Here is a 22885-nt window from a genome sequence, read left to right as displayed (position 1 = left end):
ATTCGTCACACAGCTACTGCCTTGGATGAGGCCTCTGCTTTCTCTTTCCGGAATAGGGACTTCCTGCTTGCTTTCAGCCTTCCTACCTTCCAGTGTGTCCTTTGCACTTTTCCTAAATCACTGGCTTAAAACTCTTTGATAACTCTTAGCAGGATAAAATCTAAGAATATCCTTGGCTGACCACATGACCAAGCACTGATCCCACAATCAATGTGTCCTCTCTCCTCTCCTTTCTTGCTCCCTTCTTCCCTACCTTCTTTTTTTTTTCTTTTAAGTTTTATTTATTTAAGTCATCTCCACACCCCACAGGAGGGCTCAAACTCACAACCCCAAGATCAAGAGTCACTTGCTCTTCTGACTGAGCCAGCGAGGTACCCCACTTCCCTTCTTTCTTAACTTCCTTTCTCCTTTATTTAATTAACTTATTTATTCCAACTCTATTTATTGGGTCTCTGCCATGCGTTTGGCATTGTATTAAGTATGGGCTACGTTGGTGATCAAATACGGACACATGTATTCTCTGCCATCTTGGGTACTTACTTACATGTTATCAAATAATCATCCAGGTAAATGGTAAATTGCAACTGTGAGCAGTGTTACAAAGGAGCACACTGTGCCATGAGATGTATAATGGGGAAATGGGCTCAGCAGAAGTCACTGGGGAGCTGCGATCTGCAGTGTGTGAATTCACCAGGGAAGAGGAAGACCGAAGTGTTGTGGGCAAAAGGCACTGCAGGGCACGTAGTAGGATGTCAATAGCAGTAGTTCCCATTCACTCATTAAACATTAATTGCGGCCCTACTAGACTTTGCTAGGGCTGGATACGTAGAGAAGAAAGTAAACTACAGCATCCCTGCTCTCCAGGAATTCGTTATGCAAAGAATGGGGAGGCACCGGGTCCAGGGGTCTCTGGAGGTGATGAAAAGTCCTTGAATGAGTCATGAGAAGGATGATGGGACTGAGCACTAGCCCCATCACAGGTGAAAGAGCAGAGAGTTTGTGCATTTCAGCACCATGCACCCTGCTCCTACCTGCTTCTCCAGCCTCTCACCCAGGTAGCCCTGCTTGTGTTTGAGCTCCAGCTACAGCAACGTTTTCTGTCTCTGGAGCACACTTCCCTCCTTCCAGGCACTTTAATAGTTAATCACTGCTGTTGTGTGTCTTGAACATAGTTTACAATTCGTTCACATTTATGTCTTTCTAATAGGCAGTGTTCTTTGAGAATATGGAATGTAATAGATGCTCAATAAATACTTAATTGTTTTTCCCATGTAGTTCCTTACGCATTCAGAGTCCATTCATGTTAGAACTGGCATCACTTCTTTCTCTGGTATCTTTTCTTTGCTTCCCTCTCTCCCAACTCCCTCTTGTGCATAGAAGGAGACAGATTTAGATCTTTAAGAATCTTCAAGATGGGAATGCAAGCTGGTGCAGCCACTCTGTAAAACAGTATGGAGGTTCCTCAAAAAACTAAAAATAGAACTACCCTACGACCCAGCCATTGCACTACTAGGCATTTATCCACGGGATACAGGTGTGCTGTTTCGAAGGGACACGTGCACCCCAATGTTTATAGCAGCACTATCAACAATAGCCAAAGGATGGAAAGAGCCCAAATGTCCATCGGTGGATGAATGGATAAAGAAGGTGTGGTATATATATATACAATGGAGTATTACTTGGCAGTCAAATGAAATGCTACCATTTGCAACTACGTGGATGGAACTGGAGGGTATTATGCTAAGTGAAATTAGTCAAAGAAAGACAAAAGTCATATGACTTCACTCATATGAGGACTTTAAGAGACAAAACTGATGAACATAAGGGAAGGGAAACAAAAATAATATAAAAACAGGGAGGAGGACAAAACAGAAGAGACTCATAAATATGAAGAACAAACTGAGGGTTGCTGGAGGGGTTGAGGGAGGGGGGATGGGCTAAATGGGTAAGGGGCACTAAGGAATCTACTCCTGAAATCATTGTTGCACTATATGCTAACTAATTTGGATGTAAATTAAAAAAATAAAAAATTAAATTAAAACATAAAAAAGTAAAAAAAGAATCTTCCAAGAAAAACAATGCATGTTTTTGCTTGTGTTGATTTTCTCTTTTAATGCATATGCCAATCAAATTTCTATGATTTTTGTTGTTGTTGATGTTGTTGTTGTTGTTGTTGTTGTTGTCGTCGTCTTAGGAGAGAAAGAAAGTAATGAATTGGTGGGAAAGCCTTCTGTGCCAAAGATATCATTGGATTTAATTTTCACACATATCCTATGGGCATTTATTAGCATCCCCAATTTTACAGACAAGAAAAGAGTTAAGGAAGGTTAAGTGACCTACCCCAGGAACCCACATAGTAAGTGGCAGAAGTGAATGTGTATCTGCCTCACCTCTGTTATAGTTAGGTTTGTGAAGTTGCTTTATCATGATCATCATGATGCTTTGCTTTGCGTCACCACCATATTCCAGACGATACGGTGCCATTGTCAGTATAAATTTTGACATTGAAATTCATCCTGCCCTACCACCTCAGCTGATCGCAGAATATTATTACCTGTGTGGGATTCCAGATTACCTCTTGTTTTAACATGGGTATAAATCGTCCATTTGGAAGAAGTGCCTGAAGAATCGTCAATCCAGGGTTACTGGGTGGTTCTGACTCTTGGTTGTGGCTCTGGTCACGATCTCACAGTGTGTGAGATCAGGTCCCACATTGGGCTCTGCACAGGCAGTGTGGAGCCTGCTTGTGATTCTCTCTCTCCCTCTGCCCCTCCCTTGCTTGTGCTCTCTCTCTGTCTCTCAAAATAAATATATAAACAATTTTTAAAAAGGAATCATTAATCCACAAACATAGAAACTCTGTTCAAAAAAAAGTGCCTTCAATGGGAAGATCATATTGTTACTGGGAGGGTGGCTACGCCATGTTATCTTCATTACGCCACAGGCGATTCGTCCCCGAGTTGTTCCCATGAATGCTTTGATTCGAATCTACCACTGGTGGTCCGGGGTTAATTCTGAAAAAGCCAGAAAATAAATCTGGCATATGTCACAGAGGTACACAGGTGTGTCTCGAGAGGCCCCAACTTTTCAGCGGCAGTGAGAGGAATCCTGGATCAGAAATTCACACACATTTTTCACTCAGCACGGAAAGAGTTTTTGATTGTGGGAGATTTTCTCTCAAACTCACCTGCAGTATTCTTAGTATTAGCCCCCTTTATTGGCCAAAACAAACACCAGTAATGCCAACTAAGTTTAATCCATTTCAAACTAAAATTTTTGGAACACTGAAACACAGATGGTAAGTTACTACCATTTCTGACATCAAAGAATCAAAGAATTTAAAGAATTGAAAGAATTAATCGTGCTTATGAAAATGGTTATGGTCAAGGACCATACAAAACAAACTCTCCAACGTCTATAGGCAAACTTCTAACTTCCGCGAATGGAACTCAAAACTCATTAAAACTGCTCCTTTGCTTATGCCCCACTCCCCCACCTCGCACTAGCCATGCTTAATGATTGTGTTTTCCAAAGACCACATGCTGTTTCTTGCCTCCTCTGTTTGCACACTCTGTACTTTCTACCTGGAATGCCCTAGTCCCCTTACCCTCTTGGAAAACTCTAAATAGTGCTTCCACCAAATGGTCACCTCTTAGGAGCCTTGCCTGAGCATCCCACTCCAGGATAAATGCCTCCTCCTGTGCTCTCATGGATCCTAGTGACACTTTCCACCCTTGTACACTGCACAGCTACAACCCTTGCTTCCAGGCCCATCTTATTCCATTCAACAGTGTTCTCCTGGCATGCCCATTGTTCCTATCCATTGCTGTGCTCTAGGTCTATCCTGGTATACATGAGGCTTTAAAGATGCTTAATAGTTGGGGCAACTGGGTAGCTCAGTTGGTTAAGCTTCAAACTCTCGATTTCTCCTCTGGTCTGCTCTGGCCTGGGATCGAGCCCTGTGTCAGGCTCCTCTCTCTATATGGGGTACCTGGGTGGGTCAGTCGATTAAGAATTTGATATCAGCTCAGATCATGATCTCACAGCTCGTGAGTTCAAGCCCCACATTGGGCTCTGTGCTGACAGCATGGAGCCTGGAGCCTGCTTCGGATTCTGTGTGTGTGTCTCTCTCTCTGCCCCTCCAGGGCTCATGCTCTCTCTCAAAAATAAACATCAAAAACAGAAGTTCTCTTTCTTTCTCCCTCTGCCCTGCCCTTCTCTCTCTTTCTAAATATTTTTTTAAATATGTTTAATACTGTAATGAACAATTGATAAATGAATCAAAAGTTATTACGTGAAATTATTTCATAGGATGGACTTGATGTTGATTTCTTATCTCAGAACACACCAACAACAGTTCAATAAGAGAAACTGGCCTTTCCTGCCTTGTTGATCTCAATCTGAGCTTAGCTGAGGATTTACATGATAAAATGATATATGCTGCTCTGCCTGCACCTACCATTAGCTGACTTACTCCTCATCTTATTTTTCTCTAAGAAATATAATGTTATGGGGGCGCCTGGGTGGCGCAGTCGGTTAAGCGTCTGACTTCAGCCAGGTCACGATCTCGCGGTCCGTGAGTTCGAGCCCCGCGTCAGGCTCTGGGCTGATGGCTCAGAGCCTGGAGCCTGTTTCCGATTCTGTGTCTCCCTCTCTCTCTGCCCCTCCCCCATTCATGCTCTGTCTCTCTCTGTCCCAAAAATAAATAAACGTTGAAAAAAAAAAATTAAAAAAAAAAAAAAAAAAAAGAAATATAATGTTATGGACTCCTGCCACTGTATTTGAGGAAGCTCCACAGCAAGGTGTGATATCTATCTATCTATCTATCTATCTATCTATCTATCATCTATCTCTATATATCTATATCTATATCTATATCTATATCTATATCTATATCTATATCTATGTATCTATATATAATTAGTGGATACCAAGGTCAGTTCTAGGGTTTGAATGTACCTTTTGTGTTTCTTTGACCCTAGACAATGAAGCAGAAAGCATATTGTTCTGGAATCAGCTGTTTCCTCCTGTTTATTCCTATATAAAATATTCTAAAACCTTACATAGAAATTCCAAAATGAGAATCTTCCCTACAATTTTTTAAACCTTTATTATTTCATGGGCAGTAATTTAATCAAGCAGTTCTAAATTAATTGAAGTACAAAAGCATTAGTTAATTTAAGTTTTTGAGTAAATACTAACTTTGGAAATTACCTCAAAACTGCTTTTAAAAATTAGAAAGGAAGCCAAGTTAATTTGCTAAATCCACAGTTTAGTTATGGGACTTTTGTGCAATAGAAACTTGTGTAATTTGAATTGTTATATTAAAATTTTCCTGCTATGTCATCATAAACCTCCTTCCTGAGCTACTACTCAGCATAACAGTTGAGAGTGTTAATTTTCTGGGGCGCCTGGGTGACTCAGTCACGTAAGCATCTTGATTTCAGCTCAGGTCATTGACCTCAAGAGTTCATGAGTTCAAGCCCTGTATCAGGCTCTGCGCTCCCAGTGTGGAGCCTGCTTGGAATTCTCTCTTGTCTCTCTCTGCACTTCCCCTGTGCACACTCTCTCTCTCTCTCTCTCTCAAAGTAAATAAATAAATAAACATTAAAAAAAAAGAGTGTCAATTTTCCTTTTAGTTGGTCCTATATTAAATCTCCTTCACCAATCTCCTCCACTGTGAAGCCTTGGGACATTTATTTCCATTATTTGTACCATAGTTAACTTCATATGTAAAAGTCTGACTCAGGTTGTCTTTAAGAATTACATTATGTAATGGATGTGACTTGCTTAACATAACCTAACACAGAGTAAGTGCTTAGTAAATGATTGAGCTGTTAATATTTCTTTTTTTCTTTCTTTTTTTTTTTTTTTTTTTTGGCTTTCACTCTGCTTTTTTAGCCATTAAAATGAAGAGATAGCACATAACTCTCTTAAAGTTCTTCTGGAAATGAATACTAAACTCTAGAAAGTGTTAGAGCAATGAGTTCACAAGAAACCTTTTTTTTTTAAATTATTAGTCTAACATATTGTACATAATACTGTATCTGATACAGTATTATACACAGATACACATGTGAATGAATGAATAAATGACCTTTCTGTCAATTGGAAAACAAGCTCAGGAAGTAAAAATAACTTATGTCATAAACTAATTGCTCAATGAGGAAGAAATAGGCTGCAAGACTTCCAAAATTCATTTCAAGCAAAAAACACTGAAATATCTTTGTAAAACCTTGAAATATCCAGGCTACTACTTAGAATAGATGGACATTTTTTTCATCCTACAGTCTTTGAATATGTAAATTAGGATTTAAAATATATGTACCCTGGGGCGCCTGGGTGGCTCAGTGGGTTAAACATCTGACTTCGACTCAGGTCATGATCTCGCGGTTCACGAGTTCAAGCCTCACATCGGGCTCTGTTTTAACAGCTCAGAGCCTGGATCCTGCTTCAGATTCTGTGTCTCCCTCTCTCTCTGCCCATCCCTACTTGTACTCTGTCTCTCTCAAAAATAAACCAAACGTTAAAAATTTTTTTTTAATATATGCAGCGAACATAAGCAAAGTATAACAAATAAATAGGTAGATAATTATACAGAGTAATTTTTTATATATTGGGAAGTGGTTTCTATACTGCAAGTATATGTGTCTGGATGTGAGAATATGGGCATACTTCATGATAACCAAAAGGTATTTCTTAAAAATGGAGTCTTATCTTTTCTTTATTCCTGTTTGCATTGATTGTAAATAAAATAACCTATGTCAAAAAGAATACATATGTTGTCCTAATACTTCCTGCCTAGGTAAATGCCTATGGATATGTTTGTATTGCTAGAAACTTCTTTCTCTTTATCTCTATGTACGGACTTGCATCTTGGACTTGAGATATGTAGTTTTCATCTCATAACAGTCCAACGTTCAGTCATACAAACAATCTTTGTTGTCAACAAACCAATATATTAGAAGAAAGACGCTTACAATATTGTTTTTAAAAACCATGAACTTCGTATCACATGTAACACATCAGTTGCAAAATACAAAAGAAATTGTTATTCAAAAACATTGCCAGTGGCCTCATATATATATATATATATATATATATATATATATATATATATATGTCATATATATAAATGACATAAATTTTTAGAAAACCGATAATTTGGTGAACTGGTCATTTCATAAGTTGCAAAATTTGGTGAAGTGTTAACTTGCAAATTATTCCGTAGTCCTTTTCCTAAAACCCTTTTGAAATGAAACCTATCATGTAATACTTAGCTCAGCTCTGGAGTCAGACTGTGAGAGTTCCTCTCCCAATTATGTGACTAAGTAGGTGATCAAAAGATTACTCTCTTCCTTGGTTTAGTGTGATGACTGAATAACGTGATCTGTATCAAGTGCTTAGCGTAGTACCAGGAACATAGAAAGTGCTTAACACAGTACCAGGAACGTAGAAAGCAGCAGAATAATAACTCATGTTATTGTTAGGGAATTTAGCAGCAGACACTTGGAGCCTACTCAGCCTGGTAATTTTATCTTTGAGAGTTCACAAATGACATCAGTGGTACAACTTGTGAGAGGTCCTGAATACAGTTCTGTCACTGAGTTTGTGCCGTGATGTTAAAGTAGATTGGTTTTATTATGCATTCGTTATAACTATGGGTGGATTGTCTTTTCTAAAAGAATACTTATGGGCTTAAGTTTGCCTTCCTAATAATTAAGAATCATATGGTTTTGCAGTTAATTTTGTTTATTTCCTTATGTTAGCCTTACTTTCTTTTATGCCCTTTCCTTAACCTTTGTATCATTGGCTTTTTTCTCATGACTTAGTGGTTCGCACTGCTCTCTCATTCTAATTGACTCATAATTAGATTAATTTAGAATGAAAAATGTAGATACCAGTGACCATCTTAAATTAGCAACAGCTTTGAAATTTGTTAAGGTTATTGTGACTTGATCAGTTTGCAAAAAATATACATTGAGGATGAAGTTTAGCTATTTTCAATAGTCATGGAACTATTTTTGCGGTTTTTAAAAGTGTATTTCAATGTACTTGGCACATTTTTAAAACTGTCTAAAGTCATTCATACTGGAAGACTTTATGAACAGAAGATATTGTCAGCATCAACAATATCTACAAATGCTAAAAGCCTCACTACATATTTTAATTTGTGTTAATATTTGAACATATTTGCCACCTTCTCTAAATTTTCAGTGGTTTTGGACCCCCTTAACTCATAATTATAATTGTATTATTCTTAAAACAAACAAACAACAACAACAAAAAACCTCCTCTCCAGAAAGAAAAAAAGATGTATGGGATGTGACATCAAATGTATCCAATTAGAAAGCTACACAACTACGTGAGATTATTTTGAAAGCCTTTTAAAAATCATAAATGACAGACACAAAATATAAATTAAATTTTGCCAGTAGTGACAGGCTTCTGATAAGGTTTCTAATAGGAGCGTGGCTATTTTACACAGTGTTTAATCTTCATAATTGTGTTACTTGACACAGCATAGAATAAGTTACTTAGGTGATTTCAATATTTATTTTCATTTGACAATAGCATGGGATGATTAAAATCACTGTAGAAAGCAATAACTTAATCAGTATGTCGACTGAAGGAATTAACAATGTATAGGTTTTTGAATGAATGAGAAAAGCATTGTGTTGTGTTCCCACGGTAAATTCCATCCTCAGTCATCCAAGCTAATTCTATGTCAATTCTAGATTTCAGTTTCTTCATCAGTAACCAGGTGGTTTGTACCCTAAGACCCTCTGCACTGATGAGTCTTGATCTAAGGCTACCTTAATTCAGACTCACCAGTACTCTCAGGGAAGGCATTTCTTAATACATAATACATTGATAAAACCAATTAGTCAGTAAGGCAAGCATGTTTAGAGTTTGTTGGATGTGATTGGAAGGTATTTTCCTATTATGGAAATCTGTTGTTTATTTGCTCATTCTTAACCATATTTATTAATTTTGGGGTTTTTAAAAAATATTTTAACGGTCATATTTAACATAATTGTGTTGGAGGCACAGACGCGCTACTCATACTAAAATAGTTCAACAGGAAAGTGTGTTCATTTTACTCCCTACATCCATTTTCAAACATGCTCTTCATTCAGGGGTATGTAAGTGCTGAGTTTTGACTAACATTCCTAAAAATTTGACAGGTTAATATTATAACTAAAAGATAGATAGATAACCCACAGAAAATTTGCATAATTGTATTCCCTGGAAAAGCTAATACTCAGAAAACAGAAATCAAGTCAGCTCTTGGATTTAACTTTATCTGCAGGCCAGCAGAGCACTGTAAAAATAAATCTAGCCTTATTGGCATATACTGAAAGCCGTAGAAACTATTGGATTTTTAATTTCTAGATCTTAGGGGACCTCATAAGGAGTACTCTTTTCTGAGCACGCCCTGCTTCTTCCCAGAAGACTTAGACTTATTGACATTTTTATTATTGATTTATTTAGTATACATGCCTTTCATCTCTACATTTTTTTCTCTTTCTCCCCCTGCCCCCTTTCTCTCTAGTACACAGTTTGGACTGCCCTCTGGGTCACCTGGAATGTGTTCATTATCTGCTTTTATTTGGAAGTAGGTGGGCTCTCTAAGGTAAGTTTATCATGCTTTTAAAGTACACTTTAAAAAGAAAACACTAATAAATAATTATTATGATCATATATATGTATATGTATATCTATATATCAAGAGAGAGAGAGAGAGAAATCAGAGTAACATTACAAATGGAATACTAATCAAAAATCAGTTTGGATACTGATCAGGAAAGAGTGATCTTAGAAGCGTGTTAATTTAATGAAACTCCACAACTGTAGCTTTCTGGTTTGGTCTGTTAAGCTGTGGTAGAACCCAGCTTCTAGTGTATCCTCATGTCCTGTTGAAAAAGGCCTAATGTCATGGTGACAAAAGCCCCAAATGTTAATTGAACAATGTTTTTGAACATTCTTGCATTTAAAGTGGAAAGGGGGGGATTGATGAAAAGGTTGACGTAACAGATATGAATAGCAAGCTGCTATCTTTGCTTGAATATTGATTGTGGGGAAAAAAAAGTTTGACAAAGGCTAAAATCCTTACATGTCAAGTGGAGGATACATTTCCTAACTACTAAACATGTCTTGAAATTCTGGTTAAGTAGAAGAGAGCTGTCTCGATGCAACATGATACCAATGTTATTTCTGTATACCACTAGTGTCAATCGAGCAGACATTTTTCACTATGACTCCTACAGAAACATCTTTTGATTGCCATCCAAATGGAAGAGCATCTTGGGTGAAGCTTCTAGCTGTGTTTCTCAAACATGTGTTTCATAAACCAGAACAATTTTTACTTGTAGAAATCATAGAGAGGAAATGTAACCGTATAAATACAAAGAGAATGAGAAAGCTGTATTTTTTTTTTCAATTTCTCATTATCAACTCTATTAACTTGTTCTATTATATCATAGTTTGAAATCTTATGAATAACATAATGGTCTTCTACCAGCATTTGTGGTTTTAGATCTTAGAAAATTTGCACTGACCAGCAGACTCTTAAAGTTGTCAGGCTCCACTGAAGATCCATATGGTAACAAAGAATTTTGTTACCCTGAAGGGTTTTCCCCTGGAACCTCCAGAAGTGGTTAGTCTTTATTCTACATACACTGTGATAACCTTATAATTAGAACTTGTCATCATTTTCTCACATTGGCAAATGTATTCGGGAGCCAGAAGTGACATTTCTAATACTGACTTTTATACAAATGCACAAGCATCTACCTTTAATATTTGTGCCATTAATCACATTTTACCTCTAATTTTTAAGACAGAAAAAAGTATTTAAATCAGTGCCCAGTTATCTTCTATAGCATGCAGATTATAAAGTAATTTTAAAATGCAAATTTTATGAATATAATAATTGTGAATAATAAGGTAAGCAGAGCATTTTTCCAACCATGGCATTTTGTATCTTATAATTTGGTCTATTTAAATCATTAGCGGGTAGTACTTCCCTTCTGTTTGCTTCCATATAAACTGATTTTTGAGGGGAAAAAATAGACCAGAAGAAATGTGTCTTATGGAATTGGTGTCATGATGTGCTAAAAGAAAACTGAATTTTAAATCCTAAGTCTTTCATTCAACTCTTGTCTTTAACAATTATTAACTATGGGCCCTTAGGCAAATCATTTAACCATGCTAAGTCTCTGTCACACATAAAAATAGGACCAGCTCTGCCAATTGAGCATTGTTTTAAGCTCATCATTTATGGTAACTCAGGTAAGCTTCAAAACAACGCTATGAATTGATAAAAAGATAATATTAGCACCTGTTTGTTCCATACAAGTGTGTTTTCGCTCCTCTGTTCAAGGTTACTTTTGTGAACTGCTTTTTGTGACTGCGTTTCTAATATCAGTATGCCTGTCAGGGTTTTTTTCTTTCTCATTTCTTCGGGTGCAAGGTTAAAAGCGATGTATGTACTAGTCCCGGTCACTCATTTTATTACCCATTCAAATGGCCTTAGGCAGTCAACCAAGTATCCTAGGTCGTTAGAAGGATAGATGACTCCAAAATGAACATCCTAAAGATTTTCTGTTGTTCTCCTTCTATTAACTGCTTCAAAGGCTGGTAACACTTCCCTAGTTAGCCACAGTTTAGCCTCCGTTGCAATCTGTAGAACATCTATCCTGAAAAATAGAGACGAGTTAAGGACCCTTGAGAAACGCAAGCACCACTGCTACCCTTCCAGATTGGACTCCAGTTTTTATAAGAAATTTCTTGTCCCTGTGTGCTGGTATATACTTTCTAGAGCTCTCCATTTCTTGCTAGTTCATGAAGGCGTTTCGTGGCATTACTCACTGGGATAGATTAAATAGAGGTCTTCTTTCACCTTGATTTTTCCCCAAAAATATCCACTCTAAAATAAGGAATCTTTTCCCCAAAACTGGATTCAGATGAATTTCCACAATATCTCTACCCGGTGTTATTCCAGTGACAGGAACCACCTAGCCATTCTCATTAACTACTAGTGCACGTTATTGTGGGCATGAACCGTCATCCATCTGGCCTGTTATGATTCTTGATTCCAGCATTCAGACATTCCTTTCCTTTTCACTCCATCTGCCAACCGGCTCTGGATCATGTGTTTGTCACTGGTCTTGAGGGTCCTGATTCTCCTCAGATCTTCCAGAACTTGAAGGAAATGGATGTATTGTTTACAGGGAATGCATACATGTATGGTGAGGTCAGGGATGATTGTGGGTCTGCGTTTACATAATCTCCTGGAGCTTCGGTTTCCTTTTGAGGAAAACCACAGCACTGTTTTTACTTTAAATAAGATAATACATATAAAGGACTTAGGATCTTGGCATAGAATGAGGTTTCTGTAAATAGTCGTTCTCATAATTGCCATCAACATCATGTTTATTATTATTGAAGAAATTAGCAGACATCCTGATTCTCATCCTGAAACCTTAGGGACATATTATTACTATGTGAGGAGCTGTGAAGGGGAGAAAATGTAGGACTGAATGACTTGTTTACAAAATATGTACCAGTCCCTTGTGGTGGGACTTCTGACCTGCATATTAGCTTCACAGCTGTAACACTATTGATTAAATCCTTTCCTTCAACACGTAAATGGCTTTTTTGAAATACTTCTGCAGCTAGATTCTCCCTGTGTCCCTACTGTTCCCCCTAGGAGAACTTTATGTATCTTTGGAAGTCTCCACGGCTGTTTTTCTGCCATACTTTAAGATCACCCAGGGCACAATTAATAAGTTATTGCTGCTTCTTTGGAAGTTGCAAGACTTGAAATCATTTTTTCCACCCTAGGAATACATTCAGAATATAAATATTAAAACTCAACTCATTTGCTACATTTAAAGAGACTAAAAAATAAGTTATGTTGAGAACTCAGGTTGTACTTTCTTTGTAATTCCAAAGGAGTTTACGCTGATGTCTTATGCCAGATTTTGGATTACTCCAAATTGTACAAACTTTCAGCTAATATTTCTTTTATTCAACTCTTCTCAAATGTGTAAGTGATCCTAGCGAATTTTGAGTGGGTCCCATTCTCATAAAATTCAGAATGTGTATAATTGGCATAATTTAGACATAAAATGAATATAAACAAATTATATGAAGATTTATCTTATTAATCATGTGCTTTGATCAAGGGCCTTTCAAAAACTTATAAACAGGGCATGGAAGAGAGAGAGAGCCTAAACTTTACTGATTTTTACTCTGTGTAGATGCTTTATATTGCCTTCACATAGAAGGAAAACCTACCTTCATTTGTTTCTCTATATCGTGTTCTAATGACTACACTTTTTCCATCATGACCTGATGTGTAGGTGTTTTGATTCTTAAGGAAATTTAAACCATTTCCCCAAATGGCAGTAATAGCACACTTTGTATTATTTTTTTTTTTTACTTAAATTGTCACCATTCGCTCATAAGCGTCCTCTTCTTTTGTGAGATTCTTCCACTGAATATTTCACCTGAGCAGCCAGGCAAGATCAATGAGATAATTCTTCTTTTCAAGGCTCACTCTTATTACCTAGCCTGAATTGTTCTTCTGTGCTTACTGGAAAAATTCTCTTTCTTGCCCAAGATTCATTTTCCTTCAAGGTTGAATTCTTCCACTAACTTTGGCTTTGGACAGGCACTTTCAAGTAGAAAACTTTTAGAGTCAATTCAGAGTTAGGTACAGGAGCAATTGCTTAGGAAACAGAACTTCACTTTCCTGTGCCTGCTTACAATCTATCCATTATTTTTTATAAACAGCCAAAATATTGTTGTCTCAAAGAATTCTTTTTCTTCTGGCAGTTTCAAACTAACTGATGACAGTTTCAAACTAAATCAGTGATGTACAGTATATTTCTTTTGTACTTAAGCAAATACAACATACTGAATCTAGCAATGAATATTAAACTTACATTTATCTTTTCCTTTTCATGATCTCTTCCTACCTGGACATTTTGCAAAACGAATCTTGAAATACGATGTTTACAGAGGGGTGAAGCTAGGGCACGAAATATCTTTATTTGAGAATAATGTGGCAGCAAATGATACAATAGAATCCTAGAAACCCAGCAAAATTATGTCTACATTTGGAACTGCCAGAATGGTATATCCTGTTTGGTACATCAGGAAGTGAATGTCATATCTATATCAATGAAACACTTTGGGAAAATGCATAAACTCTCTCAGCTCACTAGAATAACAAAATATTTCAGGATCTGAATTAATATATTGTTACATACTTACCCTGCTATCCCAAAAGAATGTTTTTGTCTGTAATATTGGCCAGGGGGATGTGGAAGCGGTGGGGGATATCTGCCCTGTTATTAAGGATTAATAGGGGCGCCTGGGTGGCGCAGTCAGTTAAGTGTCCGACTTCAGCTCAGGTCGCGATCTCGCGATCTCGCGATCTCGCGATCTCGCGATCCGTGAGTTCGAGCCCCGCGTCAAGCTCTGGGCTGATGGCTCAGAGCCTGGAGCCTGTTTCCGATTCTGTGTCTCCCTCTCTCTCTGCCCCTCCCCCGTTCATGCTCTGCCTCTCTCTGTCCCAAAAATAAATAAACGTTGAAAAAAAAAATTTAAAAAGACTCAAAGACTTGCAGATGTTTATTTTCATGGTCGGTTCCTTATGTCTGGTTCATCTTTTATGTCTAAACTCTTTTTTAATAAATAATACAATTCTGTCCTTTAAAAAAAATAGCAAAGCAGCATAAGTATAGGTATGCATTTCTTATTCCAAAAGACTTAAACTACACTTTTTCCTTTGACGTTGATCTAAGTGAACACAACTTCTTAAAACAGCATCTTCAGTGTCCTTCCTTGTATGGGAGGATCATTGTTTTCCCCTCTGGCTCCATTTCCACATAAAGAAAACGATAACCACGTTTAAACTTAGTATTCCGTTTTTCACAAATTGTATCAAATGCGAATATTTTGAAAACAGTTGCTCTAAATTTATAATTTGCCACTCTGTTAGAGTCCAATGACACATACAAACCATAGCAAACTGCTAAATAAATGTTGCAGAGTGGGTGGTGTTAGGAGTTTGTAATCAGAAATTTATGAGATAATCCTATGCCCTTCCGTAAGGGTTCAAATAGGTTTTTTTTTCCTAAAAAGGAGATGAATATATCATTATATCAACAGTAGCTCTGTTTATTGCAGTATGATTAGAGTAGCTATGTGGAACAAGGCCCATGCAAATATAACTGAAAAACTACACAGAATTTGTCATCTCTATTGTTTATGTTTTATAATTTATTCTTCTTATAGGGAAATATGCCTGAGATCAATTTTTGAAGAAGGGTAAACATGGTACCTGTAGATCTAGTTTATTGTCTCAACTCATTGGATTTTTATTAGGAAATAGTTGTATTTCTTTAGAATAAATGCCCTCTCACCTATTTTGTCTCAAACCCTATTTCCAGTCCTTATTATATTCTGTACAGATTCTGTAGCAGATTCGGTTGTTAAAAATTAGTCTCACGTCTGATTCAAATCTGTTCTCCTCTCACCAGAACTGGCCATGCTTAAGGCTTTCACATACCGCACCCCTCCTCCCCCACTCCTCCCTTCTTGTGACTCTGCCCCTCTGGGAGAGGAGACAGGAAGTAGTCAACTTCTTGTATAGCCAACCTATAGCTGATGGTGGAGGTTGCAAAGATTGCTGACCTCATGCTGACCTTCATGTTTCCAGATTTTACTAGTGGCCTCTGCTGATGTGACAATCTTCAAATATGCCTAATTCTTCTGAAATTCGATTAAATGATATTTATTTTTAATAAATCTATAATTATTCCAATAGATGTGATTTGTTAAGCAAATGCTTACATAAGCCATTCTGAGTTGACCATGCCTGCTGAATTTCCATGTAGCCATTATTTTCAAGAAAATTTTGGTGCTGCAAAGAAACCACACTTTTACAACTTATACTCAAATGCTTTGCCAGGTTTTTAACAACTGTTTAAAGTAGCTGCTGCAGAATTTTTGATGCAGTCAGTTGAACGTAAGACCATTTTAGAACAACGTATAGAATGAATAGAACATGAGTAAATGCCATTAAGATTTTGGATTTTCTTGCTGTGATGTTAATTAGTTTGTTTTGAAGACACGATCTCTTTGTTAGGAAATGTCAATTAAGAATACAATCTTGGTGATGAAGAATTTCAGGTGACATTTGCAGTGTTCACAAGATTAAAAAGAGAGCCTGATTAGTTGCATTTGTTTACTATTTAAAACCAGAATAGCAGCATATACCATGGTGTAGTTTTATAAAATAAAATAGCACCACACAGCCCAATGATAACCAATGAACATTAAGCTGAAGGGCCCCATACACACAGAAGAGCCTACGATAACAATTGCTCAACACCACTCTCAGATGAAGGCAATGACAAGTCATTTACATGCTTTGTATCAAGGTTTCCTATGTAGCCTGTGGGGGTGAGAGGAGGGAATCACAGATAACAGTAATAATATCTAAAAAGTTCTCTTTGCACAGAGAAAGTTTCTCTTGTGCTTTGATGGTATGAGGAATTATGGGTCTGCAGCCTCAGACTGATCGGGTCTTGAACACAGATGGCCCTAAAAGTATCTGTTCATTGATTTGTCATGGCAGCCACTGGAAGCCCAGTGTTGTCCCACCAGCTGCCATAGCACAAGAGTTCTGGATCCCTGGCTCAGAAAGGATAAGCTTGAGAATACAAGATGAACAGAATGATAAGGGAATCAAGCCAGATATATAGAAGAAGATGTGAAAAATGATTGGCCAAGAGATTAGTGTCAAAGATGAGAAGTAGGAAGGGAGGTATGTTTTGCTTTCTCTTGACCCAGGTTGTGCTAACAGAATGACAATTCAGAAATCCTTGTAATGGCATGCCCTTTGGTGTGAAAGTCCTTACAAGTCATGTCTGCCCACCAGCAGGGCTGACTGGGATGTTGGCTGCAGCATGCACCTGCCCAGGGAAAAGAGTCAGGAGGCATGAGCGATTTCAGCCCTCCTTGTCCTCTCTGGGGACTGACAGAGAGGAGAACAGAGAAAAAGTTTCCGGAGCAAAGACTGCCCAGAAGATAAGGCAGAACTGGCTGTCTGCACAGATTGTAGAACAGAGGCACAGGAAGATAGAATGACAAGGGCATGAGAAAACAGCATCCGAGTGTCTGGTAATCAAGGATGAGGCTGTATCTCTTACACCCTTTGGAAGTTCTCAGCATTAATCACCCTTTGCCTGTTTCCTGACTTAAAAATAACAGAAGTGGGGTGCCTGGATGTTTCAGTCAGTTAAGCGTCTGACTCTGGATTTCGGCTCAGTTCATGATCTCATGGTTCATGAGTTCACCCCCCACATCAGGCTGTGTGCTGACGGTGTGGAGCCTGCTTGGGATTCTCTTTCTATCCCTCTCTTTCTGCCCCTCCCCAGCTTGCTCTTTATCTCTCTCTCTCTCTCAAAGTGAATAGGTAAAAACTTTTTAAAAAATTTTTAAAAAGAAAGAAGAACAAGTACAGTGAAATACAATATCCAGTTGTGTTGATAGGAATCCTTAGTGCTCTTGTGTGCTAAAATAGGCACATGGAAGCATCTAGCACTCTGGACAACCTGAAAGGTTGGCTCTTTGGGGGACTTTCAGTTTACTACAAGAACCAGAGAGAATATTTCATATTCAAATAAATAAGAAAGCTAAAGAAAAGACATTAAAGAAGTAATTCTACTTTATTCTTGTAGAAGCTGGTTTGACTCAAGCTTTCTTATTTATGGAATCTGAATATCAGTAGCTCTTAATTTCCTCAAAGTATAGAAACTTTAAAAGCATCCATTTCTAAGATGAAAATTAGATGGACAAAAATTGAAGGAAATGTAGATAACTGAAAAGATAAAGGAAGGATATCCATTTGTTAAATTAATTGACAAATGGGAAATCAACTTCTATGAAAATCATATCATTTTCCTAATTTTCTAGTTGTTCAACTGTGTTCATCTAATTATGCTCTTGTTAAACAAATGGTGGCTAAAGTTTCTGGTTACCTTCCATTATCTATTCTCTCCTCTTCTGATGAAGAGCCAGGGAAAACCTGGCTTTCATTTGAGACAGAAGTGCATTTCTTTGTGTCTGTAAGAGTAGGTGTGGTCCTGTAAGTTCTGGCCACTGAGATATAGGTGGAAGAATTATCAGGACTTCTGGGAAAGCTGCTAAGAAACTAATTCAGTTTAGAAGCAGACCCAAACTTAGTGATTTAAAGAATACAAATCCTGGGGCGCCTGGGTGGCTTAGTTGGTTAGGCATCCGACTTCGGCTCAGGTCATGATCTCGTGGTCTGTGAGTTCCAGCCCCATGTGGGGATCTGTGCTGACAGCTCAGAGCCAGGAGCCTGCTTCAGATTCTGCATCTCCCTCTCTCTCTGCCCCTCCCCTGCTCATGCTCTCTCTCTCTCTCAAAAATAAATAAAAACATTAAAAAAAATTTTTTTTGAAAGAATACAAATCTTACACTTACTACAAATCTTACGCTTCCTCTGTAGGTCAGAAATCCTACATGAGTCCCGCTGGGCTAAAATCAAGATGTCAGATGGCTACTGTACAAAACAACATGAGGTTCCTCAAAAAACTAAAAATAGAACTATGTGGTCCAGCAATTCCACATTTTGGAATATATCTGAATGAAATGAAATCACTGTGTCAGACATATCTGCATCCCCATGTTCATTGCAGTATATAAATAAGTAGTATAAATATTATATCTCATGTCAAGACATGAAAACAGCCTATGTGTCCATTAACAGATGAATGGCTAAAGAGAATGTGATATATGTATGTATGTATTTGATGTGTGTACACACACATATACACACACTGGAATATTATTCAGCCATGAAAAAAAGAAGGAAGTCTTGCCATTTGTGACAACATGGATGGACCTTGAGGGCATGGTGCTAAGTGAAATAAGTCAGACAAAGAAAGACAAATACTATATGATCTCACTTACATGTGGGGTCTAAGAAGACCAAACTCATAGATACAGAGATCAGATTGGTGGTTGCCAGAGGTCCGGGGTGAGTGTGTGCGGGGGGGATGGGTGAAGGTGGTCAACAGTTACAAACTTCCAGTTATAAAATAAATAGGTTCTTGGTATTTTATATACAATATGATGGACAGTAGTGTATTGCACAGTTGAAGTTGCTGAGAGAATAGATCTTAAACATTCTCACCTCAAAAAAATTTTATAATTATGTGAGGTGATGGATGCTAACTAAATTTATCATTGCAATCATTTTGCAATGTATACACCTATCAAATCATCATGTTGTACACTTTAAATGTATATAGTGTTATATGTCAATTATATCTCACTAAAATTAGGAAAAAATAAAATACAGTCAAGACGTCAGCAGGGCTGTGTTCCTTTCTAGAAGATCTAAGGGAGAATCTTTTCCATCTCTTTTCCCGCATCTAGAGGCTGCCCACATCCCATCTTCCATCTTCAAAGCCAGCAATGACAGCCCAAATCCTACTCTGGCATCTCTCTGATTTTCGGCTGCCAGGAACAATTCCCCTCTTTTAAGGACTCATGTGATTCGATGGGGCCCACCTGAATCATACAGGCTAATCTCAGCATATCAGGGTCCTTCACATCATTCACATCTGCAAAGCCTTTTGGCCATGGAAAAGTACCATATGCATAGGTTCTGAGCATAAGGACATGGCCGTCTTTGAGGGCCATTATTCTGCTACTACAGTGATGGTAGCCATCTTGGAGCATGAGGTCACCCTGCGGATGTTAACCAAGAAGGAGAAAAATAGAATAAAAAGAAAAAAAGGAAACTTGGGAACCTAATAACTCTGTGGAGTTTTCATACTAGCCCTGAGATGCCTATGACCAGAATTCTTTTATATTAGAAAATGTGTTTTAGGGCTTGATATATACAGCTGAAAATAATGTCTAACTAATCACATAGAATTCTATAGCCAATTTTACTTAGTATTCACTTAGGTCAAAGTACTGTGCCAGGCACTAGGGCTATTTTCAGTTCTTGCCCTCATGAAATGTTCTGTATCAGAGGTAAGACAGACATTAAATGAGTAATAATAAGAAAATGTAATCAGTGTATGTTAACGAAGGAAAAAGAACAAGGAAACATAGAGCAGGGAACATATCCTTCACCGCGATCAGGAGAGGTTTCCTAAGGAAGGTGGGATGAATAGTGTACACATTTAGTGAAGGACAGCATTACAAGTACCTCGCTGACCTTCACAAATACAGATGCTGTTATTGACCTACCATAAGTGAGAAACATGCTTTGAGTTGCCACCTTTTAAAAAATCTCCTAAAATGAATTTGCGTCGACCTGCCCACCTCCAGCCCACACTCTTTTCCCAGCCTCTCTTCTGGCCAGCAGACATTGGCGAGACAACTCCATGGATTTACATGTATCAGAGCCAAGGTCACTACCTTTGGGAAGTGATCTTATAGGGACATGCTCTAAACAAGTGAGGTATCAAGTTACAGACCATGACTACCAGTGTCCTGGAAATATCTGTCCAGGCAGACAGAGCTAGGAGAAAAAGCCAGCATGTTGGGGATCCTTTTGAGATGATCTGGAGTTAATTTCCCTGAGCATAAATAGACAAACATGGTCTTCTAATATAAGACTGTTGCACAGCACAACTGCACTATTTAGCTTAGAGCCAGTACCGATTCAAAAAGTATTTCAAGGAACGATAAATATCCCATGTATGCTGCTGAAAGAAAACACGGTGTTAAGATGTCCTTTCGAAACAAGCACTCTATCCCTACTGTTACTTTAGCAACAAAAACTCAATTCAGTTAAGCTGTCTCGAGAGTTGATTTCACCGTTTGCAGAGCAATAAACAATGGCATGATTTCTACATGGTCCATTTGATGTTTTGGGTTGTACGTATATATCATGTTATTCCTTCCTTGTAATAGAATTAGTAGAGAAAACACTTCCTCAGTATATTGGAAGTATAAGGGGGGCATTGAGGCTATTTTAAGTGTTAGTTTGAGAAAATACTCTGTCCTGCCTCAGGACGGCATAGGAAGCAGAAATGCTGATTGTGTGTGGTGAGTTGTGCTCACCATTAACTGAGATGCTGAGACAAAGTATTATTATTTCCTCTTTGAAATTAATCTTATGTGCCAGGAGTAGGAATTTCTCTTCTGTATGAAAGGCAGGCAGGCTACTGGTCCGTAATCAATGACAGAAGAGCCTAGACATTGGGTGATCTGATGAATAATTTAAGACTGATTTGTTAACCGTGCAGAAGTGAAGTTAGCCATGCAGGGAGACACATTGTCAATTGCCAGCAATTTACTATGTTTTTGAAAACCACAGGCAGCAATTTACAGAAAAGATTAGGCCAGTTACTGTACACGTGTGACATTTTCTTGATTTAAGATGTCATCCTGAAAGCTGTTAACTGACAACTGGAGTTTGGAATGAGGTTATAAAGTTTAGTAAAGAACTGCCTTTATCCAAGAATCTCTACATTTCTGCTCTGGGAGACCTCTGAATGCACACCTCCTGCCGGGATTAACCAGGTGTATGCAAATGAGCGTTGTCAGAGAGGGTGATGCACCTTCTCTGGGAACCATTAAGCACCTTTGCATGACTCAGTGCTCTAATGCACTAACTATTCCAGGACAAAGCATGGTGATGGGCTTTTATTTCTTGGAGAAGAAATCATTGTCCATATATTTCCTTAGTCTTGTGCCATCTGGGAGGTATAATCACTTTCATACTGTACCAGAAGTCTGCCTTACAGTTCTTCATAAGAAGCTGATTAAAGAAAAATCTCCTTTTTATTAGTGTAATTTCTTTCCCCCTCTTTTTCTTTTGAGGATTAAGTCAGTAACAATAATTTCTTCATATTTGAATTTATAAAAAAGTGGAATGAAGGTAGGCTTAGCTTCCAGAGGAATTTGCAACTCTAAAGCATTCTGAAGGATGACTTCTGTAGGAAGAATATTCATGAAATAGTGTCTCATAGTTTAAACATGGGAAAGTATAACCTATGATTGGTCATTTTTGGAGCGTTTTAAACCAAAAAATGGACTTCTGATATATTTTGAAATTTATTCTCAGTGTTTACGTTAATTTATCAAATTCTCCCAGGTTTCCTAGCAAGCTCAAACCTTACAAGTCAGAGTTGTAATTGGAATTCCTAATCTGGAATCACATATGTTAATAGTAACATTTTTTTTAACAGTTTAGCTTCCCATATGAGAGACAAGTCAAAACTTCCTATGTGTGTCGTTGTTAGCAATAAAGTCAATCTGAAAACTAAGACAAATACCTTTTTTCTTCTTTCTACTTTCTCTGTCTGCCCATCTGGCTCCTTTACAAACTGATGACAGCTCTTGTGTTTTGCCTTAATAAGTTTTTTCCCACATTATCTTTTTCCTAAAAAGAGTAAAAAAGATGACTTGTGATAAACTAATTTTTCTTTTCTTTGTCACATAGTAAAGGCAAAATACCAGAAAGTTACCATAAAAGCCAAAAAATTGAACTGTTTAATTGACCGAGATTCATATTAGACTACAACTCTGGCTTTACCCAGAGGTTTTGTTTTTAATATTAAAAAATCAATAAAATGAAAGTCCATATGAGTGGATTACATTTAAAACATTACATTGAAGACTGACAGCTCTAAAGTGGCTCAGCAAATTTATTGTTTTGCTATCTAAGGCAGTAGAAAAGCACTTTAGGCAGGTGGGTGTTCCTTTTCCTGATAGTTTTAGAGGCATAGATTTAGAACAATAATAGACAGTCACATTCAACTTTTCCAAAATATTCTTTATGTAATACGAGCATCTATAATTAAGTCATGTA

The 22885-nt window shown here is 37.7% G+C and overlaps 1 protein-coding gene across 3 annotated transcripts in view; it reads left to right on the top strand.

The window, feature by feature from the left end:
- The window catches only part of NKAIN3 (sodium/potassium transporting ATPase interacting 3), a 611969-nt gene that overhangs the window by 321371 nt on the left and 267713 nt on the right, over window positions 1-22885 (top strand). For all 3 annotated transcript variants that reach the window (XM_045455140.1, XM_045455139.1, XM_045455138.1), the window contains exon 3: window positions 9557-9637. In XM_045455140.1, the coding sequence (XP_045311096.1) occupies window positions 9557-9637 (81 nt within the window). The remainder of the gene's footprint in view (window positions 1-9556; window positions 9638-22885) is intronic.

Source organism: Leopardus geoffroyi, chromosome C3, assembly GCF_018350155.1.
Source record: "Leopardus geoffroyi isolate Oge1 chromosome C3, O.geoffroyi_Oge1_pat1.0, whole genome shotgun sequence".
NCBI classification, from domain to species: Eukaryota; Metazoa; Chordata; class Mammalia; order Carnivora; family Felidae; genus Leopardus; species Leopardus geoffroyi.
Note: the sequence above shows the minus strand (reverse complement) of the source record. Positions and strands in the feature narration are given on the sequence as shown.